The sequence below is a fragment of the Ambystoma mexicanum genome, chromosome 4q (assembly GCF_040938575.1).
Source record: "Ambystoma mexicanum isolate Mex_15411 chromosome 4q, UKY_AmexF1_1, whole genome shotgun sequence".
Lineage (NCBI taxonomy): Eukaryota > Metazoa > Chordata > Amphibia > Caudata > Ambystomatidae > Ambystoma > Ambystoma mexicanum.
The window spans coordinates 1,080,194,080-1,080,221,163 of NC_090928.1; the positions used below are offsets into that span (position 1 = coordinate 1,080,194,080).

A 27,084-nucleotide genomic window follows, 5' to 3' on the forward strand; every position below is an offset into this window, starting at 1 on the left:
ACCATTCCTCAAGCCAAAAGCACGAGAGAGAGGAGGGATCCTTTTGGAAGCGACAAAAACGACACTACACACCTGGGACACTGTGATCCACAGCAGGGGGATCAAACTAGGCCTGGGCCCAATGTCACCGATAGTACAAAATCCCGATTTTACGCCTGGGCTCCAACAAAAGTTCTGGGACTGTTGGCAGGGAGCAGATACACTATCCTTAAGTGACTTATATCAGGATGACGCCCCACTCTCCTTTGAACTTTGCAAACAAAGATTTGGCATCACCGAGCACCACAGATTTAAATATATACAAGTACGTCATTGGATCTCACACCCAGAGGTAAAACAGGCTGGTCTACGCCCCCCAGTGGGTCTAGAACTCACGATCCGGGAAGGGACACAAGAAAAAGGGATCACTAGACTGTACAAGCTACTCGATAAATCACAAGCAGATGAAACCCTCCAATATATGAAAGACTGGGAGCGGGACATAGGGGATGAAATCACACAGGAAGAATGGAACCAAATTTGGAGAAGGGCTCACAAACTATCCAAATCCACGGCAATCAAAGAATCGGCATATAAGATATGCTACCGATGGTATCTGCCCCCAAGCAGAATACATAAAATTAACCCCACGTATTCCTCAGACTGTTGGCGCCAATGTGGAGGAAAAGGTGACCTATTCCATATGTGGTGGTCGTGCCCAAGGATAAAAGTTTTTTGGAAAGAGATACTGAGTCTCATCAAAGACGTAACAGGCATAGACCTACCACATTCCCCTAAGGTCATTTTACTGGGGGCAGTGTCAGAAGGAAGATACGCAGCCTCAGGGAACAATGCGGCCCTCATCACCCACCTACTGTCTGCAGCAAGGATGACAGTGGCCCAACAATGGAAGACAGTGGAAGGCCCAACAGCTCCATGGTGGTGGATGAAAGTGTGGGGAGTTATGGCGATGGAGAACATTTGCGTCATACAATCAGGGACCTACCTGAAATTCTTAGCTATATGGGACCCACTTCAAGACTATGTGGGGGAAAGGGAGGCTCAATTCTATAAACCCAGGACTTTAAGGAACATTCATATCAGATAGAGACTGCAGTAGACGAAGGAGCGATGGGCTCAGGAAACAGCTTTGCTTTGGTCATAACTTTGACCTAGTTTGGTTCAGTTAACTCTAAGGGAAAGGGGTGGGACGGGTGGGTGAGAGTGGGAATACTCGGGGGGAAAGTTGAAAGCCATTAACAGTCTCAATGCCAAAGTTCAAATTGGTCAAATAGTTTGTTTTCATAGATAATAATGGTTGTAATACTGCTGTAACCAAATGCTAACTGTTGCCTCCCGTTTAAAAGATGTACAAAATGAAAATAAAGTTGGGTAAAAAAAAAAAAGAACAAAAAGTTTTGGAGGTTGCAGCTGTGTCCCACATATGCTCCATGTAATATTTTCCCCCAAAAAAACGAAAATTATTTGTGACTTTTTTGCCACACAGCATTTTTGCGGGGATATTATCACATGGAACCCTGTTTGCGGCTATAGCCGAGGCTACTGAAAGCTTTGTGTTGCAAACTTAGTCCCTAGACCTCCTTCAAATCCCAAATTTCACTTGCTGCCCTCTAGCCACCCTCCCACCTCTAGCCTGTGGCATTTGCATATTTTTACCTGCAAATAGATTTTTTCCTGCATTTAATTTTCATATATCCGCGGCGATTACGTTGAATATGTCTCACATCGAGAGAAAAACAAGATGGTGTCTTTTTCATTTCTGAAAACCATGATCCTGCAATGCACCATGGGAGACATAACTATCCATTTTTGAGAAGGGGACACCCCCGCTCTGTCGAATATTTAAATAACTACTGCAGGGCACAACACCAAAACGGACATGGATCACGAGTCAACACTTCGTGCCCAAGTTGTTTCGGACCTGGTCCAAATCATTTGGGTTGTGCGCTTTGGCAAAAATGGACCTTGTTTGTCTACGGGAAAATGAATGGGAAGTGGGAAAGAAATGTTTTCTCTTCTTAGTAACTTTCATATTTTTTAACCTATCTTTATCAAACTGTGCAGTTGGTGGGGCCTTATCACTTTTGAAATTTCATTCAAATCCGTTTCTCGAATCAAACGTTATTAACAGTAGAACTTTGAGGGGTTTCTATGGGGGTCTATTCACCTTAAGTATAGGGGGTGGATTAAGTTAATGGGCCTCATTACGACTCAGGCGGTAAGGGGTTTACGGCGGCGTAAACAGCGCCGACCCTTACCGCCTGAGTACGAGGTCCTTTAGCGCCATGGAGGTTTTAACACCTGCTTTTAGCAGGTGTTAAAATCCATGGCGCTAAGGGACCATGGAGTTAATTACGCCACCGTAATTTACGGTGGCGTAATTAACACCTTCCCCACTCCCATTATGCCCTATGGGGCAAAAATGGGAATGGGGAAGGGTAAATGGGGATTGGGGACTTACCGCCCCGCCGACCTCGGAATGGGGCGGTAAATCCGCCTACCACCATGGCGTAAACGTAGTTTACGCCATGGTGGTAAAGTCACGGCCCAGGCGGTAACTTACCGCCTGGGTCGTAATGAGGCCCAATGAAAGAGGTGGAGAGGTATATGAGGGAGCTGCGGGTGTCTCTATATAAGTGCTTAAAAAAGAATTCAGCATTTTGTGCTTTGCAGTGATTTTTTCAATATTGTCACATACATCTGTCTACTGTAGATATGTCTTGTCGTTCAATCTATATTGCAGTGTCATAATTTAAGTGTGTCATGGCTTCTACAACATCTTCTGCACTATACATCACAAAGCTAAAATTACACCTTACATCAATCATAATAGAAAACAAAATGATAGAATTAAAATAAACAACGTTAAAATTGATATTCCAATTTCACTAATCGCAATTTAAAGGGCACCTTGTCCATCCATTCATGTAATTGTCTTACAATACACTAAACACTCATTTTCCATTTAAAATATGGCAGACCTCCTTCCAAATATGATAAGCGCGGCTGTCATAACCAGCAATTCACCCGCCTGTATAGTACTCCAAAATGTATCTAATAAAAAATCAAGTTGATGATTAATGAACCTACCATAACCCAGAGCATAGCATACTTTCCGTGGGTATACACGCATTTCGCCGACCTATTTTTGGTCATGGTACTTTTCATCGCCGACCCTTTCATCGCCAACATTTCTATTTTAACTTTTTTTTTTAGGGGGGGTGTTTGTGCGGGTTGGGGTATGATTATTTAAGTAAGGGGAGGTGCAGCCCCCCCATAAATAAAAAAATAAAAAAAATACAAAAATGTTGGCGATGAAAGGGTCGGCGATGAAAAGTACCACGACCAAAAATAGGTCGGCGAAATCACATAGAACCCCTTCCGTGCATTGCTACCCATGCAGTAAGAATATGTCTATTCGTTTCCACTTCAAGTAGACATAGAACACATCTAGCTTCTTAATCAATACTACTCCATGCTCCAGTATTTGCTAATGTTGGCAGAATGTTAAAACGGAGGTATCCTATAAAATGTCTAAGTTACCAGGACAACGTTTCACTAGATATGCACGCAGGGCTCCTGCTGATTACCTCTGCTTGCTATATTCCATCAATCTTTTTTTCTGACAACATTTTTCAATATTTGTATCTCGATCCCATGTAAAAGTGTTCTTTTTCAACATAAGTGGGAAAAGAGGCATTTTAACTTCATCTGGGAAAGGGAGGCCAATTTCTTCAAGGTGCATAGTTACTGAGGTTAATTGTAAGCCAGCACTCCCTGTATTATGATCAATGACATTCTGCATTGGAGGTTCCAATCAAATCTGTATTTATTGCAACTTGGCAAACCTTCAAAGTCAGTGGGGTTGCGTATTTAGAAACTTGTTTAGTGGATCCTGGTTTAATTCTGTATATGGTACATGGGGCCCCTTAGCAGGTGTTTATATTGCAGTGATAAGGTGCACTATCACTATCTGCTCTCTTCTCAGGAGTGGCCACCAGTGCTCCAGGTTAGATTAGGTGGTCAATTAAGCATTATACAGTGTCTCTCAGGAATGCCTCCTCGGGCGATCCATTGGTAGCAGTGGTGATAATGACTTCTCACTTGTCACATGTGAGTGACCGCCAGATGCAACATTTTCCTGCAATGGCGATGCTTGTCAGAACTACTTGTCAACTCTGAATGCCCCCCAGGACTTCTGATTTTCGCGGTGGACATATGAGGTTGGCATGCTTGCTTTCTGGATCATCTTCGCAGGTGATGCTGTTTTATGGAAAACCTGGAGCAATATCTAAATTCTTGTGCCAATCAGGTGCTGTTTTCATAACATTTGTGGGATGCTGCTGTATTTGTCTTATGACCCAAATACTGGCAGTCATTTGCTGGTGTTCTAGATCTTGGATGAGTGTATTACACACACACAGGCCTGATGACAGGTTTGCTGGTATTTTCCGCCAGAAATACTGCCAAACAGTCATATTGTTACCAACCTTTGTAAGCATGTGGTCATCTTAAGGGTCGGCATGATTCTGAGTCATGCCGCCCCTTAAGTTAGTCCCCATTTTAGTGTCCGATAGGACTCCATGGGCACTTTTTAAAAATACACATGCAGCAATTTCTCCACATAGTAATGCTTCTGTGTGACGTAATCACTTCCACAATAAAGCAGAGTGGATACATTTCAAGGCCAACCTCGCAGTCTGACGGAGTGGTTAAAGCATCCAGTATTTTAAAATACTAGGGACCTCATTACGAGGTTCTCAGTAATATGTCAGTAAATCTGAGGAACTGCTGCCAAACCCGATTGCCGTTACCACCACTTGGTCCTGTGGATTTTGCAACAGAATTAAAAGTGGTGGTAGCCCAGTGTAATTCCCCATTTGTGGAGTCCCCAGGACTCCATGGTAATTTGTTGTGGAATTACAGCCAAATAAACTACCACATGGTAAATCCACCAGTTTTCAGAGCAAAACTGGAGGATTTACATCCAGCAAAAAGCTGGAGATGAATCTGCCCTTTTTCCTACAAACGCCCTGTGGATTTACTGCAAGGTAAATATGCAAGCGGCAAATCAGCCAAAAGCTATAATATGGCAATGCGGGAAAACCAGTGGTAATTCCGTTACCGTCTAAGAAAGCAGCTGTCATGGAATGACCACTTTTTTCCTTCACCGTCAAACTAGTAATGAGACCACAGGTATTTTACCAATGCCACCAATCATGTAATCAGGTGGTTTTAACTTGAATTCAGAGTGTCGATTATTTCCTGAGAACCAGCCGTCATTTAATCTTTTAATCTGGATGGGCCAAATTCAGGTCGCCTTTAATTATACAACTATGAACACATTTTCCCCTTTGGATGAATGTGTGCGGTGTATTGGAAAACAACCAATAAGGATTCTGTATGTAAAGTTCATGGCGCATCTTTAGGTTTCCTTGTTATACTTATTCTCCTTTAGTTGGCAATGTCCCTGTACTGCTTGTCAGCCACTGGTTATTCATGGGGAATGAGAACCCAAAGCACCTTGATACCTCTTCATACTTTGTGCCAGGTGGAGAGACATATTTACAAATGGTGCATAGTAGGGGTGTTGCCTAGAATTGCACCTTATTGATTTTCATGTCCTTTCAATGTTCACACACGAGTTAAGTGGTATCCCGGCTGCAATACCGCCCAACTGTTATAGCGTTAGCCCCCACCTGTCCAGCGGTATTACCGCCAGATCACTGGTTGGGCGCTAACGGTAAATCCCCATTCGGTCCATTGGATTCAATGGGGAATTTTTCAGCGGTAATAATGCACGCTCATACACCCGGCAGTAATACAGGGCGCTAAATGGGATATTAACCTCCAGAAAAGCTGTAGGTAATACAGCCCATTTAGCGCCCAACTCGTGATAGGGCCAGCCCTTAAGTGCAGCAGTAATACCGTTACCACAGCATTTAAGGGCTACATCCCAACTCGTGATGAGGCCCATATAGTACTAGGAATGCAGATGCTGCTAGGCACCCCACCCCCTTCTTTCTCCAGATTGACACTGCTACTTGGCCTCTCACCTCAAGGTTAACACGATTGATTAAACGTCGATTTATTAAATAAATAAAATATGAAATGCGGTTGCACCAGCATCTACCTTGCTTAAGTTGTTTACTTATTATGAAGGATGGATCTGCTGTGAGAGCTGGCACCTTTCTTCTTTTGGTAACATGGCATTGAGGATGGCAAGAGGGAGCTACAACAAACACGAGTCCCCATGTGATTCTTAAATGCGGGCAATTGACTCATTCCTGCCTTACATTCAATTTACACAAAGTGTATGATACACGTAGTGCAGTACTGCAGAAAGTCTGCACTGGTGGAAGAGCATCACTAGAGCAAATGTTGTACTAATGCAAAAATGCATTCTCCCAATAAATCTTTGTTCTAGGGAAATGCATAACCTGGTCCTACTCCTTTGTCCCAGTACAAAAATGCATTTAAACAAGATGGAATGGATTCTGAAACGTGAGCACAAAGGAAACAAGTGCATATTATGCACCTTTTTCATTTGTGCTCATTGATTATATGGGCTGGCCAAGTTCATCTTAAATTGTGACCTGCACATTTCAGGAGGGGCTAGACAGGAGCACAAAGACGCACTGCCCAGCCCCTTGGCATGCATTAGTGTCTGGAGTATGCTCCAAACACTAATCCATGACTGGCTCCCAGCAACCACATTGTTGATGGAAGTGGATTTGTAGTGTCGGTCTCGGCGGAATGCTTGACTAAAGCAATCCTTTTTGGGGGATAGAAATGCAATGGTCACAGTCACGGTTTAAAACTCGGATGCCACACTTAAACATCAATCATGGCAGGGTCAGAAATGATTTGGGCTCCCCCCTGCATCTGTTTGCACAGGCGGATGGAATGACTGTGCATTTAATAGAATAGCTTTGCACAACAGACAATCCTGCAAGGCTCCAGGAGAGAGGAACCCCACTGAGGCATGTCTATGAAGCCAGGAGGATAGCTCAAACGTAATGTACCTGCCTTCGGCACAGGATGATGGTGTGTACCATGGATTGGCAATCACGGATGGGCCAGCTCAGCACTGCACTGCCTCTGCCCCATATGATAAAATAAGTGCCACATTGTGGCTGATGATGATGGTATTAAGTTATATCAATTACCAGGTGCTTTGACATTCGATGTATGCTCACAGTGGTGTTTTATAAAACAACAAAAAAGTGAATTTCTGTGCATTTAAATGTGAATCCCGTTTGTGACATCGGATGCACTTTTAAATGGACAAAAAATGCCACATGGTATGCGCAAATGCGCAGAGGTGATAAGGCCATCTGAATGAGCGCATCCAAGACGATAGTGATCTTAAGGCTTCGGGATCCCATGTTGACCTGCTGAAAGGGAGGAACAGACTAACTCCAATACAGCGTTTCTAAAAGTGGGAGGGACATAAAGGTGATATTTCCATTGGGCGCGCCCCTTCTGTTTCTTCTCTACATGATGCAGGAGGCCTCCATTCTCTATATGGTCCTTTCAGTTTACCCCCTCTTCATGGAAAATGGCTCATTTCTCTGTACCACCAAAAAGTCAGGGCTGATGGATAATAACTCAGTGGGGACAGAGTCTGGGGGTCCAAGGTGAATTGAATGGGAATACCTAATCTCCTTCTCACTACTCTCTCAAATTCCTGTGCCCACATCGATCTCACACGTTACTGCTAAGCCTGACCAAGGAGTTGTGCCCAATGATACCTCAGTGGGACTGTATTTACAACCCTGAGGGATATCAATATTGTTAATGCTGTAGATATTTAATCCAGCAGCTTCTGTGGTGACCTGGAACGGAGGTTGGCCATTGCTGTGACATGTGCAACCTTCAAGGTGGAATGGGAAGGCCTTGGGTATTGTCATGCCTGCCAGGCCAGCCATCCCACAATCATCCAGCTCTCTTGTTTTCCCTAAACGCCCCTTCTTACCGGCATCTTCAGCTTACAGAACAGCCAGGCCGTTTTACACTCAATGGAGATTATTTGGGAGGCACCACTAATATTGTACTGGTCTTTATGACATGTTGGGGCTACAATGTTTTTGTGCGATTATTCCAACATTGCGTGCTCGGATCACCTGATCAACGCATACGTCGTCACGTTGGTCAGGTGCATGTCAGCTGATATAATTTAAACCAAGCGGATGCAAAGAAACAGCGCTTCTGATCGTTCCATGTTTTTCAGCGTTCCAGAGCCTTGCTTCTGCTTTCTTCTCGCAGACGCTCATTTCTGCACTCAGCAATTCCAAACAGACTGGATTCTGCATGAAGCGGTTGCCTTTCTTGCGTTACTACGTTTCATCCGGTAACTCTCACTCGTAGCAGAGTTTCCAGTTTTTCCGCTTCCTACGCAGCTTTCCAACAAGGAGCGGTTGCCGCTTTCCGCGTTCCTACGCGACGCCAAGTATTCTCCCTGCTCGTAACGGAGCTGCCAGTTTTTCCACGTTCCTACATGGCATTCAGTAACTTCTTGCTCCGTTTCTATACAGAGCCTCCTGCTGCATTTCTACGCGGCACACAGCAGTTCCTGCTCTGTTCCTTACAGAGTCTACAGTTATTTTTCACAGACTTACATTAACACCCTGCAGAGTCCTGTTCCCACCTACCTACATCTCATTCTGTTAGGGGATCTTTATACTTTGTTACCCTGACTACTATAGGCCTCACTCTCCTTGTGGTATAAGACCTCTGCTAATCCTAAACCAACTTGTAGGAGAGATACATGGCCCTACCTTCCTATTTGGACTTTCTACAGTAAAAGGGCTTGGCTTCCCGGATCAAAGTTCTCCAATTCCTCCTCCTACCTTCACGTGCACTGGACTTTGGACGCTTTCCTGTGTGTGCACTAACCCGACTCTAGTGTGGCCCTCGTTCCATCCGGGTTAGATTCCTCACTACCCCCTTCCTGGTCGCTGTTTCCTTGGATTCATCGGACAGTTCTGGACTTACCTGTGGCAGTGCATATTCAGGTTAGTGTACATTAGATAGGCTTTTACTATCTTCTTGAAATCTATAGTATTCTAATTAGTTCCTCTTTATCAACAGTCTGTGGAATCTTGGTCCGCTCACTCCCTTCTCACTGATAGCTCTCTTTGACTGTAATCTTATGCTAGTCGGAGAGTGACATTAGTTAGAAGGTCTTTCATATGACAAAACTCTGTTCTACTTCTGGCACCAATCGATGGGAGAAGACTTCGAGTGTATCCTTTACAAAGTCTGTATCCTTTTAGGTTTGTCTCAGAATATCTTTCGGTATTCTTTGTGTTTCATGGTCATTAAACCTGAGATTTGACAGGTATTCATCCAAACTAGCCAATGAGGATCCCACGTCTGACACAATATGTAACGAAGCAGAGTGCTCGCCACAAAGACTCAGGATTTATATAGTGTTACTCAAAAGGATTATTAAGGGATTGACATGAAACCTAGGATAATTCAGTCTTAGAAAACACAAAATCTCTCTCAAACAAGTCCTCCATTTTTTTTCCAGACATCATTCACAGTCCTTGAACGCGTATACTAGTAGAACAAATTCTCTTCTATGCTTAATTCTCTGATCAGTTATGGCCACCTCCAGTCATGTTCCAGGCCAGGAAATCCACACAGCCCACAAGCTATCCAAGATTTGAGGCAGGCTCTGAGGGCTTCTGGTGGTTTGGGGGTTCCTATCTACCTCTATACAGCCAAACAACCCTATTCCACATTCATATTCATGACCCCAATACAAGCTTGTTACTAAGTGTCTTACTTGTATGATGCCTGTCTCCTCTTTCTAGGTGTTCATACCCAACCTTAACTTTCCACCAGATGCTTTCAACTCCTGCTTCCTCTCTCACACACTTATTAGACCCAGGGGGCTTTTCTAGTCATTTACTTCTCCAAACTTAATTTTGCCTCCCCTTTATGGACTACTCCCGTCCCAACCTTCTCCTGCTCTTCTGCTCCTATTTTTTCCACCACCTCCTCCTTATGCCTTAACCTTTTCTGTGACCCCTCTTTTCCTTGCTTCCCACTTCATCCATTTGTATTCTTTTCTCCCCCTTAGCTCCTCCTTTCACTTCCACCTCCTCTTTAAATCATGTTTCCAAATCCTCAGCTCTTCCTTTAAACCCACACCCCTCCTTAAATCTTTCTTCCACATCCTCGTTTACTCCTCCACTCAACCTCACCTCCTCCTCTGATCCCTCCTCCACCACCTCTATAACTTCATATTTCACCACAGGCCTCCTCTTCTCCTCCAGCCAGTCCTCTATCCACCCTCCTCAAATGAGTGTCATCTCCTTCTTACACCTGACACACCTCTGGGTTGCTATAGCTTCTTTTATAGCACCTTCACCACTCCTCCTTGGTCGGGCTTGCTGGGAGGGTCAGCACCTGTATGATTGACTCACTGGATCAGGAACGGAGGAATAAACTTTGCATTACAGGTATGCTTCATTGAGGAGCCTAGGGTTGTCACATGCTGTGGACTGTGGCTTCAAATAGCTGGTTCACCATATTGGATTTCTCAAGCCAGGTGCCCATGCAGCTGTGTCTTAGCTCTACACGTGCTCTGCGGGGCTGACACGCTGGGTGTTTTAACACATTTGTTATGCAGTCTAGCTGGGTGGGATAATACTAATCTTGAACATGATACATTATCTACCTGCAGTCTTCAAGGGCCTGCGGATCTGCCATTCTCACTCCTGCTAACATTGGCACTACACAAAGGTTAGGTAGTGTTGTACCACCAATACGACAAGCTCCTGCCATGCACTGGAGGCAGTAACAAGAGTCCCTTCGGCACTGCATGGCAGAGCAGGTAGCAGAACACAGCCCCCGTGGTCACCTCATCTACGACATCTGCACCCATGTATGGGAGTTCATCACAGTTGTAATCTAGGAATTAGGGAGTGTCAAAGAAAAGTTTAAAACGGCACATGCAAACTGATAGAAAAATTCAGAAGAAGGAAAAAGATGCTGCAGGAGGGCTGCAGGTTTACAATCTCAAATCAAGCCTCAAAAGCATACCAGTAATAAGCAAAGCATTAATTTGCTAATAATTGGAACACGTGTGTTTCCCAACATACAGCTTCAGGAGGTATTTTCAGTGGTAACTGTGTGCTCTATAAACCATGTACCATAACTTATTGTAATTTCGAACATACAGTAAGCATAATAGTCTGAGAACACATTTAAATGACCTGTTTGGTGCTTCCAAAAGAATAGAATGATCCCTCAAGTCCTAGTCACTTCTCTCTGAAGTTCCTCCAGTAATAGAATAGCTTTGCACAACAGACAATCCTGCAAGGCTCCAGGAGAGAGGAACCCCACTGAGGCATGTCTATGAAGCCAGGAGGATAGCTCAAACGTAATGTACCTGCCTTCTGCACAGGATGATGGTGTGTATCATGGATTGGCACAGGATGATGGTGTGTATCATGGATTGGCAATCACGGGTGGGCCAGCTCAGCACTGCACTGCCTCTGCCCCATATGATAAAATAAGTGCCACATTGTGGCTGATGATGATGGTATTAAGTTATATCAATTACCAGGTGCTTTGACATTAGATGTATGCTCACAGTGGTGTTTTATAAAACAACAAAAAAGTGAATTTTCTGAGGGCTCTTCAACTAAATGTGTTGTTTATGTTATGTTAGGATGGATCTACAGCGTCCCAGACAGGCAAAAAGGTTCAGGTTGAGGAAAGCCAATTAGAATGTAACATTGTTTGAGCAGAATGAAGGTTGTGCTGCGGTCAGTAGATACATTGTCTTAGGTCTAAAACATATTAGATACTCACATATAGCAACACATGTATTAATGTTGTAGTTGCAGAGGACATAGATAGGGCAGTATTATAGGCCCTGTGTACTGATGTACTGTAGTGACATAGGAAGGTAGTGAGGTAGAAGCGAGGGAGGTGCATTACCTTGGCAGAAGTGTCGCCATTTTTTATGTTAAGGCCTAGAACATGATGAACAGAAGAGAACGCACGCCCTGGTGTGGAGCTGCAGCTCTGGTATTTCAGCTCCAAAAACAAATCCCCTTTCCTGCTCCTCATGAAAGAAGCTGAGGTCAGAGGTACTCATGGTGTGCAGATAAACACTAATTGTATCCAGCTGTGGGGCATGGATGTGATGGGAACGTAATGTTAGTTGAAAGAAGAGCAGGAAGGGATGTGCCCCTTGAAGAACAAATTCATGAGAATTGGGCACAAGGATCTCTGATGCCAAGAGCCATGCAAAAATTTAGAACACTGCTGCCCTCACCCTGGGGTGGACATCGCAAATGAATTACACCTAGAGACACAACTTAAGCAAACAAATCCTTGAATTTCAGACTCAAGAGTGGTGCCCTGGTCACGTCAACCCTGTGCACCTGATGTTGGAAGGAGATCAGGGGGAAGCAGTGGTGATGGCAATACTTTTAGTACAAGGTCAGGGGTGCAGCTTGTGTGCACCATGTCATTTAGGTAATGAGGACACCTATTGTGTAATCAAAAGCAGGGTTGGTATCGCCAAGTTACTTTAGTTGTGTCTGCAACAAGCGGGTGCACATCACATGATGGCCCCAAATGTATGAACCTACTGATAAGAACTCTCCCATCATATACCTGGGTTTGACAGTGTTGATGTAGGGGACCACGTGTCTACGGGAATGGGGGAAGCGTAGATATAGCCAATCAGTCAAGCGACTATGGTGGGGATTAGCATGTTCCATAAGTGGTAGCCAAAGAAGGTGGTGGGTTTATGCTGTACTCATTACTATGCATAGTATTGTTAATTTGTGGTTTCTCCGCTATAAAAGATGTAACGTCTTGAGCTCAGACGAGCTCTGTGTCAGTTTGGTTCTACCAATCATCTGATACCTTTTTGGCATGCAATAAACCTTTGTTTTCCCTTGCAAAGAGATGCAGTGATTATTTTGTCTTGTGGATTGTTTTTTCTTCCGGTTTTTGGGCTACCATACTCTCAATTAGCAAATGGAACATTTCTCCCATCAGATTTTTTCTTTAAAATGCTTTCAGCACATTTTCTGTAAATTCAAACTTTTTAGCAAATAGTTTTTTCAAAGTCACTATTGCTTTTAGATATCTTTAAAACATTTTGTGAATCAATATAGTGTACTGTATTTAAAAATGTTCTTTTGATTAATTCATTTCTCTAAAATCTTATTTTGATGACAGTGAACATTTTTGCCACAAATTCACAATTCTTTATGCAGTGAAATGAATCGCTAATCTTGCATCCAATTCCCTTGTGATGAACACAATTCAGCCATTTCTGATTCTCAGGTATACAGTGGCTTTATTGGTCTGACAAACACACACAACTATGCTTACTTTTTTCACCACAGAATACTGTCTACGGATCAATGCACGGCAAAGCACACACCAAATGGTTTTTTATTATAGCAAGACAATCTGACGTCAAGGGTATCCTGACCAGAGAGAGCATGAGGACATGTTCCTAAGAATCAATTCACCACACATCCAGTAAAGTGTCTTTACACAGGCACAGGCTGAAGGGACAGGGAGGGCAAGTCAAGGGAGAGCGACTTTCTTGTAACCCTGAATTAAGCCATTTTATGCTCCGTTTACACCGCCCCGATGCCCGTGGGCTGTAGTGCGCTCCACAAATAAATGAAAAAATAAATAAATAAATAAAGAATGTCTTGTAGTCTTTCACTTTCACTGATAGCACTCTGCACTCAGCACACCGTTAATACATGGCGGATCAAGCACTTTGCAAACAAAGAGGAGTCAAGTGCCAAAGAGGCAGCATGGGTTTCTGTAAAGCAGAGGTAGGGATGAAGATTGTTGGCAGACGTTCAAAGTGGATGATCTACCCATAACGGTGCCCACGTGCGTCAACATCCTCTAACTTAGCTTACACCAGCGATATGGGAGTTGCTGCTAACGTTAAGGGCACTATGGGGCAGGAGAAAAATCACAATTCTCTGAACAGGTCGCGCCTACAAACACTTGTCTACAGACATGTTGTAAATGATTTATCATATCATATCAGGTCCACATTCTCTAAACAGGTCAGGTTATTTACTAAGGGGCACAATGTTTTCACTATTGTTGTTCACGGTGACCATGGCAGTTAAACTTGTGAGAAAGGTTTATTGTGACAGAGTAGGGGGCTACACCATATAGTTGGATGCTTCTGAGAATATACGGGAGAGTGTAGTGTCCAGGCCCATAGGGGTGCACTGAGTATGTAACTTTCAAGAAAAGTCACTGGAGTTGCACCACGGTTTGTAGGCAATATAAACAATAAAAAACAATAACGGAAGCACAGAAGGCTTTGAATCGCGAACAATGGCATCCTCGGCTGGGCGCACAGGCTGGCGATGTGTACAGACCTGCACAGAGGGCTGATGGTGATGTTATTGGCAGATGGGTCCACTGTCACTGCAATTGTAACCTAGTTAGCACCCAGTTACTGTGGCACTTCATGTTGTGGAATATATTCACGCAAAAGGGAAACAAAGCAAAAAGTAGAAAACTACAAAACAAGATGGCCACAAAGGAAACTCCAAAGCGAGCTCATTCAAAACAGAGTAGGTCCCCTTTCTATATCCATTGGGACTCAGAGGTAGATGTGAGATAGACATGCCAGGGGCACAAGAGGTGAGATGCTTGAAGGTACGTTTATTTAAAAAGTATTATGAGAAGTTGAAGAACTGAAGATGGGTTGAGAGGTGTAAGGAGGGAGATGCCAAAGGGTTAGCCGAGAATACAGACTTGCACTAGTTGCTAGTTAACCATGCATCTGACAATGGTCTGGACAGTCTTCTATATAGGTATTTACAGAGGGACAACCCAAATATAAGACACTTTTTGGTTTAAATGTAAAGAATCTTGGAATTGTTTTACATATTAGAGACTGAGGATCAGTGGACGAGGGCATTGAGACATTTGCCGTATGATGTCAGCATGGCCCTCATTGAACTCCATCAGTGAGGCCTGACCTCTAGTGCCTCTCCATGATATTTCTTCCTCAGTAGCAGATGTTCCCTCATTAAAAGAAACGATAAAATATCAAGAAACGGGGCTGTTTTCCATCTCACCATGCCAAAAGATAGTTCCAAATCAAAGACTTCAACATCAATGCTTACACACGCGCCCGATACCCCTGAGTGTAAAACGTCCCTGCTGTTCATACCCATCTATAATTGAGTGAGCTTTGAGATTTCTTTGTGGTTCATAAAAGCAAAACGATTTGAAAATGAGCTTTATATGTATGATAAAAGGAGTACAATGCATAATTTAAGTATGTGGGGTGAGGTTTTCAGAGGAATTGATTGCTGTTATCATGAGGAACGTGTGAACTCTGTGTTGGGAATTTGGGTTAAGAGATGATGCAATATTTGTATATCTATTATTTTTTTGGGATCTTTTTCCCTTGTTTTTTTATTATGTTGGATTTAGGGATCACATGTTAATGCATGGAAAAGAAAAGGAGGATGCGTTGCATTGGAAGTCTATGTTTTAAATGTTGATGTCAAAATTGAACCTATACACAAAGTGTTCTTCTCTTTTGCAGTTGGATCACTGGTGCCCAATCATCGTCAAATCACATCACAAACAATGCGCAGCAAGGACGCGCGCTAAACGTAATCATCTAGCAAAATGACGTCTAATCATGTATACTTTTCTCCAACATGTGTCCAGGGAGAAGGCATTAAAGCACAAAGAGAGAGGCAATGTAGGAGGTAGAAACTGCAGCAGAGACAAAGCATCTCCATAACAAGCTAGGCGCTAATTACCTAGAGACAATTTCACAGTCAGTGCTTCAATAATTACCCATTGTCTGGTTTCCCATTGTTCAAAAGACTTTAAAAAACTCTTACCATTCCACCCTTTATGTGTTAGCTGCGAAGAGGCCTCTTTCATCGTCCATGTGAAATTCCAAATAGGGATGTTTGGAAATATGTTGGTCGAGAACTCAGCAGAGTTTGACCCTTTGAATAAAAAAATAAATAAAATAATAATACATTTAATACAACATATAGTTGGCATATTCTGTGGCAATAGCACACATATATTCCATTAGATAGTTTACATATGTACAATATAAGGCCAAATAGAGATCATTGTGATTATATTATGCCTGCACAGTATTCTACCACCAATAACCCTATAACTGCTATAACACAGATGCTGTTGGCACCAAACTCAATACTGCAGGATTTGCTGATGTAAGAAGAATGGTATGGACTCATGTGAGAGACATACAAATAGGCTCAGAATATAGACATTTGAAGTTGGGCATGTATGGCTGCGAGAGATGTGAAATGAATGAGGTGAGTGTGAACTGACATGAAAGGTGGTATGTGGGTGAACCCCCCCATTATAAAATGAGGTGTTAAGATGGATTTCTAGAATCTGGCATGGCGGACTGATTTTAGGAGGCCACCCGAGTTACAGTGAACAGGGGAACTCAGAGAGGTTAGCCAAACTCCATTAAGGTAAGCGTGGAGAGTGGTCAAGACTTAGGACCTCATTACGACCCTGAAGGTAGGGGGTTAACGGGGCCAGTAGAGCTGCCGGCCCCATTAACCCCCTACCGCCTCATTACAAGGTTTGCTTGCGGGACCCAGTAAGGACACCTGGTAAAACCAAGCATTCTTAGCGGGTCCCGCGAGCAGACCAGGATGCTAACAAAGTGCCCGTCATTAACAAGCCCGTTGTTAGCATCCTCCCCATTCCCATTAATCCCTATGGGGGCTAGAATGGGTATGGGGATATACCGGATCCGGTTTCCCTGAATGGGGAAATACCAGGCCCTCCAAGGTCGGAATAGCCCGGTATTTCCCCATTCAGGGAACCCGGACCAGGTACCCGTTATGGGGGTATCCATGCCGCTAATAGCGGCATGGCTACATCTATACTTGTAATGAGGCCCTTAGTCTCAGGAGAAAGTGAGTGGGGTGAGGGGTCCACAATGAGTCCATATAGTGAAGCACACACAAATTCAATTTGGACAGGTAAGTAGAAATAATATTCTATTTAATATAGGCCCCAAAACACACACTATGAAAATGAATCAAACTGGTAGCAATATCACACAATGCTCAATTGTCAAACATATGTACAGTCACCATATGTGTTAAGGATTGCATACAATAAATTAATCAACTAAAAGAAGGTAAGAAGTGATGCAGTAGACTGAAACCTGTTCACAAGAATGTGGGCATACCTTTGTATGTCCAATCCCTATGATTAAGGATCCCGATTTTGACAGTTCCGTCTGTATTTATCCATATTTATTTTTTGATGTTTGTACCTGCATTTATCCATATTTATTATATTACTGACATTAAGTTTTACAAGTATGTTTCCACTTTTTTTAAATCAAATGTTGACATGAGAGCTTTAAATTTACAGTTGCATTTTCAAATTTAATATGCACCAGCTTCTGTAGACAGACGTGATAACACTGATCCTGTAGGTCGCTGTTCCGATTTGCTTATCAGTTGAGGTGCTTTGCACCCGGAAGTGAACTGCACTAAGAATTGGCATGTGTGGTTGGCTGACGTACCCCGGAGCAGACTTTGGTGGGAGGTAAGAGGTGTGTTGCTGCATACTTGGACCATTGTATGCTCTCTCCCCACCTGTCGCCTCACCCTGACGTGGTGCAGTTCGTTGCAGTGCTTCGCAGTGCAAATATCTCGGAATCACTGCATCCTAGGGCCTTGAAACATGGTTGGGACCTCGAGTTTTTTTCCTTATTTCGAGGCCGGTCCTTAAACGACCACATTGATGTTTCACCGATTTCCGGGAACTGTCTCATGAGTGAAGGTGCTGAAATCGGGGAAAAGTGGTGGGGTGTCCAAATGTCATGTAGCCAGTAATGTATGCTGTTTCCTAACAGGTAACTATGCAAAACCTGGTGCAGATTGGTGAAACAGTGTGGCATTGTATAAGGAACAATCCTTTGCCAAGCCGCAAACCCACACACTAATTTTGATTTGTGCTGAAATCTGGAGAATGGGGTAGGGTGTACACATGCCATGCAACCAGTATTGTCCGTAGGGTCCTAACAGGTAACTATGGAAGTGTTGGTGCAGATTGGTGAAACAGTGTGGAATTATATAAGGAACAATGCTTTGCCACAAACCCACAAACCCACACAAAGCTTTTGACTATATATATATATATAGAAAGACAGAGAGAGAGAGAAAGAGAGAGAGAGAGAGATGGAGAATGCAAAGTAAACTGCTGAGTCCCATTAAGGTGTAATGATGAGAAACAATTATCTACTCTTCACACTTGAAATCACAATGGTAGTTAAAATGGTCACAAGTTTTACTTTGAGATTTACTTTTAATGTTGCCTTGGAATGAGACACAGATTAAGCTGAAGTACATACAATTTTGTCTTTCAGTTACTATTTTACTGCTAAAGGTTCTCAAAGCACAAACTTTTAACATCCTTCAGATGGACAATGGTCACTTCAACCATCCATTCTCCAATCACTGCTGATCTGGAAATGAAAGGATTGAAAACCAGTGAAGAAACAAAGGGTGCATTAAAGGTATTTGCCAGGCTGTCAAAAGGAATTACATTTGCCAAGTTGCCAGTCTGCGTGGCCTTGGCCAACCATATGAACACATGTTTTTCCATTTTTTTATGGCTTAAAACATAAATACAGAGAGGAAACCAATTACTTTCCGTCTGTATTTATGCATATAAATACATACAAATGATGAATCGGGAGCCCTAGCTATGATGTATGGGGCCTTGTGCCCAAAAGTCACCCAAAAGTCACAAAGATTCTTCTAAGGAGAGGGAGAAGGTGTAGGAAGAGTTCATGTGGTCTTGAAACTGTTCCAGAAGATACTTCAACAATGGTACAGGTCAGTACAATTATTTTCTTATCTTTTAGATACAGCCTTTAGATTAAATGATCAAAAAGCAAGGGAATGGAATAAGCAACATTTATCCTTGGGTTTATTCTAAGGAGAAAAGGTGGCAGGGAATGTGTTGCAGTTACTCACCACCCTGACTTGATTTCTCCTAGTGATTAGGCATGTCAACTGGGGGTTGCTAGAGGTAGGTTTTCCCATTGTTGGATCCAGTAGAAGATGCCTGTGAGCTGCAGGTACAAGGATTCTTCCAGTCAGTTCCAGAAGCAGAGAGCAACCCTTTCCAAAAAAGAAATGCAGAAGGAACCAATGCAAACCTCTTCCAGACACTTCACTAGACGGGGGAAGTTGAGTTGACGGCTATCACACACATGCAACAGCAGTTGTCTCTCCAGTCATGGGTGAAGAAGACCTTCCAGAGCAGTATCCCTTGATGCTGGGAAGCTGAGACTTGTCAGGAAGGCGGCTTGTGGCATGAGCTGGCCACCACTGATGTTCAAGCGACTAACGCATAACAGTGACAATTCTACCAAGGTAGCCCTCTGGAGAGCTGGTGAGTGCACTGGGGGGTCCAGGGACACCTCGAAATACTGAGGAGGGCTGTATCATCGAAATTGTATTGGGTGTGATTGGTCCCACCAGTCCAAGTGTTGAAGAACTACTCAGGACCTTTGCAGGTCAAGTAGACCAGGAGGGCTTCACCGGGCGAAATCCAGGAAGGAATGCCAGGCTTCTTCGGGAGTCATCCATGAATATTCAGTCAGCTGCTCTTCTACACAACATACTTGGCTCCAACTCTGATCTGAAGAAATGGCTGCATGAGTCCTCTTATTGGTCTAAATCCTGGCTGGAAGCAAGTCCAAACACACACATGGGAAGGATGTGCACCATTCAAACAGCCAATAGTAGGACCACTGTGGGTTTCACTCATGTCCAACACCCGGACTCTATGGCACCACAGATCTGGACTGAGACCCGACAGTCCCACCCAGCAGCTTCCCCAGATAGATGCATGAATATATAAGGGATTTCCTGGACTGAGAAGGCAGGAAGAAGGCCAAAATATAATATGACCAAAGACAAGCAAAATATCTTTTGGTATGGCCATTTTAGGGCACTAAGATGTTTCTAGTATCCAGATGTGATAAACATGAACGTGCACATTAAAAATAATTCAAATATTGTAAAAAGCTATTTGCTGTCACCAGCTTGTCTTTATGCACATATAAAAGTATGTGTAAAAGACTAGGGTGATACAAGCGTATACCCAATGCACTGCATTGTAAGATATTATGTGCACTGCTAAAAAGGTACCAACAAGATAAAAAGATGAAAGGGAAACATAGTTTACTAGTAATGATAGTCTGAAGGACTGATCAGTTTACTCGTTACAAAATGAGAAAAAGGCCAGGGAAGTAAAGCTGAAGAATTCACTTCCCTGTAAAAAATCAGTACAGGTTAAAAGACAAAAGCAAACCGTTTGGAAGTCCATAGAATTTGGAGGGAAAATGGATTAAAAATAATTAATTCCTAACCCTCCCCTCCCCAGACTAAGGCCAGGGGGATCTAACACAATCCTGGATGGGACTCCTGTTCTAGCCTCGTATAAATTCTGAACAGTCCATCATCATTGCTATGTTGTGCAGCTGACCTATGCTCAATGGGGAAGACAAAGCCTTGAAGGCTTATGGACCACCTGAGCAATTTAGGATTCTCTCCCTCCATGTTAATTAACCATTTTAAGGGCTCATGGTCAGTTTCCATAGTGAAGTGTCAACCATAGAGGTAGGGTCTAAGCTTCTGAAGGCCCCACACTATGGGAAAACATTCCTTTTCACTCTCTGTCCTTAAGCTGGTGACTAATAAAGCATATAGGATGTTACCCGCCTTTATCATCTAACTGTGAAAGGACAGCACATATCTCAGTATCTGAGGCATCTGTGTGCAATATAAAAGGTCTCTGGTAATGAGGTGCCCTGAGAACAGGGGCCTGATAAATGGAATCCTTCAGGGCTTAGAAGGCATACTTATACTCCTAAGACCAAGACACTTCATTATTTTTCTTAGGAGTAGTGAGGGCAGTCAGGGGGGGCAGCTATGGTTCCATAATCTTCCATAACATTTCTGTAATACCCAGTGAGGCCTAGAAAAGCTCTGACCTGTGTTTGGGTTTTGGGGGTTGCCCAGGATTGTACAGTTCCACTTTGCTGGCAAGAGGCTGACCCTTGTCCCACCCAACTGTATGCCTAAGGTAGGTCACTGGACGCTGAACAATCTGGCACTTGGTAATCATTATGGTCAGGTGGACCTGCTGAAGAGCCTTCACCACTGTTTCCAGGTCTCTCACATGTTCCTCCTAAATGGTGCTGATGACCACTATATAATCTATATAAGCCATGCAAAATGTGTCCAACCCATTCAGGGCACAATTGACCAACATCTGAAAAGTGTCTGGTGCATTTGCATCAGCCTGAACTGGTAAAGTTCCTCAGGTGTTGTACATACAGTCTTTGCCTTGGTATTTTCTGTTGGGGATATTTTGCCAATACCCTGCAGTAAGGTCAAAGGTGCTAAGGTACTTGGCAGCACCTAGCTTGTCCACCAGCTCATCTGTTCATGGAAGGTGATGGGCATCTGTCTTGGTGCCAGCTTTAAGAACTGTGTAGTTCAAACAGAATCTCAAATTTGCTTTTGGTGCCAGAAACACAGTACTGGACCAAGGACCACTAGAGGACCCTATTTCCCCTGGATTCAACATTTTATTAACTTTATCTAAGATATTGCTTGGTCTGAACAACTACAACTTCTAAACTTGGCAGGTCCACCAACTACAGTGACAAAGCCCTACTCGTGCCATAGTGTTAAGTCTGGAATTAGGGAAAACATGGGGGAAATTGCCACAGCAAAGTGTTCATTTTACCTTACTGTTGTAGAGTTATTTGAGGGGACACTGGGCCACTCACAATGAAGCTATAAGAAGGGTTGCCCTAGGACAGGTCATGGAGGGACTCAGATTTCTCTGCCTCCCTTTCTGAAACCAAGAGCAGGGCTCACATTTGATCCATGAGGAGGAAATCCTTTGATCTATTCATAGGAATCTCTATGGAGCCTATTTAGCTTCCAAGGTCATCTGAACAGTTTAACTTACTCAGTCTTTCAACTTGGTAAGGTCCAGACCATGAACTCATCATCACATTTTCTAGCAATAAGTATGATAAATGAAGGTACCACTGCCTTATTTGGAGCTCTCTAATGGCTCCAATCATATTTTGGAGAGTTCAAAAGAATCTCTCTTAGATCAACTGATTGTGGGGGACATGAGGATGACAAATTATAAGTCACCTCATCCTACCACCAGAGGGTCTGGCTATACCTGGACTTCAAGCTTCTGCCTTAGTATGGCACAACCTTTTCAGGGATGTCTTGGGAGGATATTTTGGGGGAACGTGATCACTTTGGAAGCAAGACGACATGAAACAACACAGGTTCGATCCCCAAGTCCGTGCTTAGAAACCTCTGGGAATTAAGCGTGTTATAAATAACCTATCATATCATATCATAGGGATGATACCCCTGGTGAAAGTGCCCAGACTTGCCAGTCATTATCTGATGAGGGTTGGCATCAGGATATCTGGTGGTGTGATCAGCAACCACTAAGATACTCCTATTTCTGGAGGATGCATCAAGATTTATTGATCTAACAAAGTTAGGCCTTGTCTCTTTAACGGATGCACTCACTACTGCTAGTGGTACTTGTGGATTCTGAATCCTTGTTCCACTTTTGTCAGATTGCTGACAGAAAGTGAAACTCCTGTACTGGTTTTAATCTAGGACCCCCATCTTGGACCAGTAGGATTGCTTGGGTGATGTTCGGGATTTTGTCAGAGGGCTGTACCTAGTTTGCTGGTATTTTACTATCATGGTAAAATGGTAGCACGACGTGGTTATGGTAATGCCCTTTATAGTATGACAAGATTCCCCTCCATTACCTGTATTCTATTTAGGGTCAATTCTAATCACAGATCACTGGGCCTAACACACTTGAATTAAATGTTGACAGTGCTACCTGTCATCACAGCCACTTATTTACGAGGCTGGACTATTGTCTTTGACAGCTTTTTTCATAAACATTTTCAATTGTGAATGATGCACCAATCACCTATGCAACATACGCTTTTAAACTTGCTTGCTAAGAGTGCCAAACTTTACCTCCTGTTTACCTCTTTTGACACACTGTGGCTTTTCCCTTTAATGTTATACCATCTTTGTCATTGAATACACTTAGAGACAGAAAACACAACCCACTGTTTCAGTTTTAAAAATGCTTTTCTTTTACATGCACTATTATTTGAAACAGGTTATGCAGTATGGACATTAATAAAAAATAGCACCTCTAAATTAGATTGCATGACCAGTCTGTATTTATGACTAAACATTCACATTTCTTATCTTACCACAGACCTTGGATAGCAACACAATTGGCAGAAGACAGTCTAAAAGAAGAAACACAATCAAACACGACAGCAGGCCAGCTTTCTTTTTCTCCCTTTATCAAACACGACAGCAGGCCAGCTTTCTTTTTCTCCCTTTATCAAACACGACAGCAGGCCAGCTTTCTTTTTCTCCCTTTACACTTCTGCATTTATTTATTTCAAATGCTAAAAAGACATTGGGCCTCATTACGAGTCCGGCGGTAACCACGGCGGTAAAACCACCTGGTTAACGCCGTACTCGTATTACCATTCCGCCTCTGTGATTCCCGGAATTACCGGGGCATTACAACCCCGGTTTTCCGGGAATCACAGAGGCGGAATGGTGTTAATCCCATTCCGATCGAGTCCTATGGGACTCGATGGGAATGGGGATCATGGAAACAACAGCAGCATCTCGTAATGCTGCCGGTGTTTCCACGGCTGCCTGCAGGCGGGCGGTGTTAAACCCGCCAGGTCAGACCTGGCGGGAACATCACCTCCCGCCTGCAGGAGTCGGGATCGGGTGGTCCGGAAACAACGGTGGCGGCGGGTTTACCGCCATCGTTATTTCCGGACCGCCTGAGTTATAATGAGGCCCATTGTTCATAAAATTTCCATTTGATCCTGCCTGACAGTACAAATAAACTAAATGTTCTGCATGTGCACCTGACTTTACAAATATACTCACTTCACTTCAAATGTGTGTGGGATTTCTGTGCTGTTATCACGGGAAACCACTCTGAACTAGATTATCAGCATGCAGGAGTATCACGGATTATGCAAAATTTAGCCACCCACGAAAGACACAGCTCAAGGCCTCAGCTTCCTGGAAAATCTTGCACTGCACGACCCTTCCCAGTCACTCACTTGTCTGCCAGCTGTCTGCTGCTCTGCTATTCTGTCAGCTGCACTCCCGTTGTTCTCTGAACAACATTTGCCCACACTCATTCTGTCTCCTGAATTTATATGCTAACACTGTCAATCTCACTAAAATCTGTTTATACACATCACCCGAGCTGTTTGGCATTTCTTCACTCAGAGAACAACCTCCCAAAGATGTTTATAACAATTGCTTCCTGCAGCACACAATGGCACCTTTTACAAATTGAATTACATCACAGCGAATGCACTCTGCCTGCACGTTTTACTTCTACTGTAAAAAAGAGCACATTACTTTTGACATTTCAACTGAACCTAGTTTGCACTGCTTTGTTAAGGGTAAATTATCAATTAATGGGAACGTGTTAATTTGTTAGTTTGGGTTAATATATATACACAGTGCAAACTGGACCGATCATCTATTCACCCTGAAGTGGCTCATTTTAAAACATGCTTACTACAATAATGTGCACATCCATTTGTAATTTAAGCAACTAGTGAAGGCCAGTTATTTGTTGTCTGTATTCTGTTTACTGCCTCCTCGGAATTTAATGTCACGGCTCCCTTACTGCCCCTCATATACAATATCCCTACATCTACAGTATCTCTCCTACTGTCTCCTACAGTGACTTATCTGGAGTGATCTTTTCTTCAAGATACCGTGCCAGGTGAACTTCATGCGCCAACTGCAGGAGCAAGGGTCACACATCCCGAGGAACCACCAACCTCTTATGGTCCCCTCTAGTGGGCGCTGTGGGCTTACACATAATAACTCAGCTTCCTGCTCAATTCCTTGCTTCACAGAAGGCTCATCATCCAATTGGAAGCAGACATTTCCGAAAGGCCTTTAAGTGATGGTCATTTCTGTTGGCCTTTACTAATCACTTTGTTAATCTCCTCCTCTTCTGCAAGCAAGCTTGGCAGTGCAGATGTTCCATATGCACAGAGATCACTCTTCCTCGTCAGGTTCATGGATTTGGCCAGCTACCTCAACCTCCGTTGTAGGTATAGCAGGGGAATATTTTCTTTCCCTCTTCCTCTATGTTTTTTCTCTCCTTTAGCCTTAGGTTTCCCCTTTGGCTTTGACTTTCCCATAGACTTAGCTATGTCAGCCTGACTTTGAGACCCGGTGTTTGATGGGTCTGCAGAGTGTCTCCCAGGACCTAGGTCTTGGAGTTTGATCTCAGACATAACTCCTCTAGGAACTCTTCCTCTCACACTGGCAGATGTTCTATCCACTTCACTATTCACAGCTACAATGACAGGCAGTACTCTGAGGTTAGGAGCAGGCCCTACAGTCAACTGGGTACTCACCAGAGCAGTTCTGGCAAGAGCAGCTGGGTTTACCAATGTGAAATCCACCACAGTTAGACTCTGCACACTGTTCCTAATACTAAAGACACGTACACCTTCTAACTGTACACTATCCTCAGGAAAATAATTTTTGGGATGATCAGGAATGGGGGTAGATGCTCCAGCAATGTTAGAATCTAAGGAAACTAAATCTACTTCAGAACCTTCACCATTGGGTAACGTATTTAAAGAGAAGGATACCCTTGTGATTGTCCCATCTTCTTCATGAGAAAAAGGCAGATTCACAGAATGGACCCCCAGGTCTTAAACTTAAATCTGGGTTCCCCCTTCACATGGTGACTTGCTCCACAAGCTACACAAAATCCACTGAACCTTTGAATGTGTGGAGGTTTAGCATGCCCGCTCTCATCCTTAGGATAGTTAGCCCCAATACCCTTTCCAAGCTCATGTGATTGTTTCCCCTTATGAAACCTTTGGGGGACGTATGGGAATATTTTTATAAGTAGACCCTGCCTCTTTCTCTTTTTGCTTTTCCCCTCCTCATGCTTACCTGAAGCAGGCTTGTACTTATGGGACACTTCATGGGAAACACATCTGATGACCAAATCATCAGATTTTGAGATGCCAATTTGTAGTATCCACTATTTCATTGATCATATATAGTCAACAACAAAATTGATATTATTGATACATTCATCCTTTTTTATGTTGTTTTATGATTTACTGCTGCTTTGTTTTATACAAAGAAGTGATAAAAGCTTCAGCCAATGCATTTTGGACAGCAAATCCATCATCGGGGCTGGTTCTACAATAAACATGAAATGCATGTAATTGGAACAGGTAGTAAAGAGCAACACATTTCAAGCTCACAGTCAACATATTTACTTATATGATTGTACAAAATCTCTACCTGTTTCATAAAATCTCCCTCGCACCACACAAGGAAATAATGTAATAGAATAATAGAAGATGTTCTTGCCCTCATGACACTTAAACTGCTACTTATAAAGACATAGAAAGATAGTTCTCAATTTAAATGATTATGTAAATAATTCTGAATGAAATGTCTACTCACACAAATGTGTAAACGATGTAGCTACCTCATTTCACGTGTGTTAAGAAAACGGCCTGTAATATGATATGATCAAAGTAAGTATTATGCTTTTGACCACTTGAACCTGCCCATTTTGTCAGCTTATACTGCCATTGGCTTTAAACTGACTTGACTACTTTTGCTAGTACACACTGCCTATTGATTGTGAACTGAATGTATTCTTATTAGCATATACCACCGATTGATTTTGAGTTGAACCTGCCCATTTTGTTGACTTTAAACTGAACCTGCCTACTTTGCTAACTTGCCTACTCTTGCTAGTACACACTGCCTATTGATTTTGAACTGAATGTATTCTTATTAGCATATACCACCGATTGATCTTGAATTGAACCTGCCCATTTGTTAGCATATACTGCCATGGACTCTGAACTGAACTTGCCCACTGTTGCAA

General features: G+C 43.1%; 1 protein-coding gene across 1 annotated transcript in view; it reads right to left on the bottom strand.

Moving 5' to 3' along the window:
- Positions 1-27,084, bottom strand: part of ALK (ALK receptor tyrosine kinase) — a 3,554,133-nt gene that overhangs the window by 2,821,411 nt on the left and 705,638 nt on the right. The window contains exon 2 of the mRNA XM_069608653.1: positions 15,894-16,004. Coding sequence (XP_069464754.1) covers positions 15,894-16,004 — 111 coding nt within the window. The remainder of the gene's footprint in view (positions 1-15,893; positions 16,005-27,084) is intronic.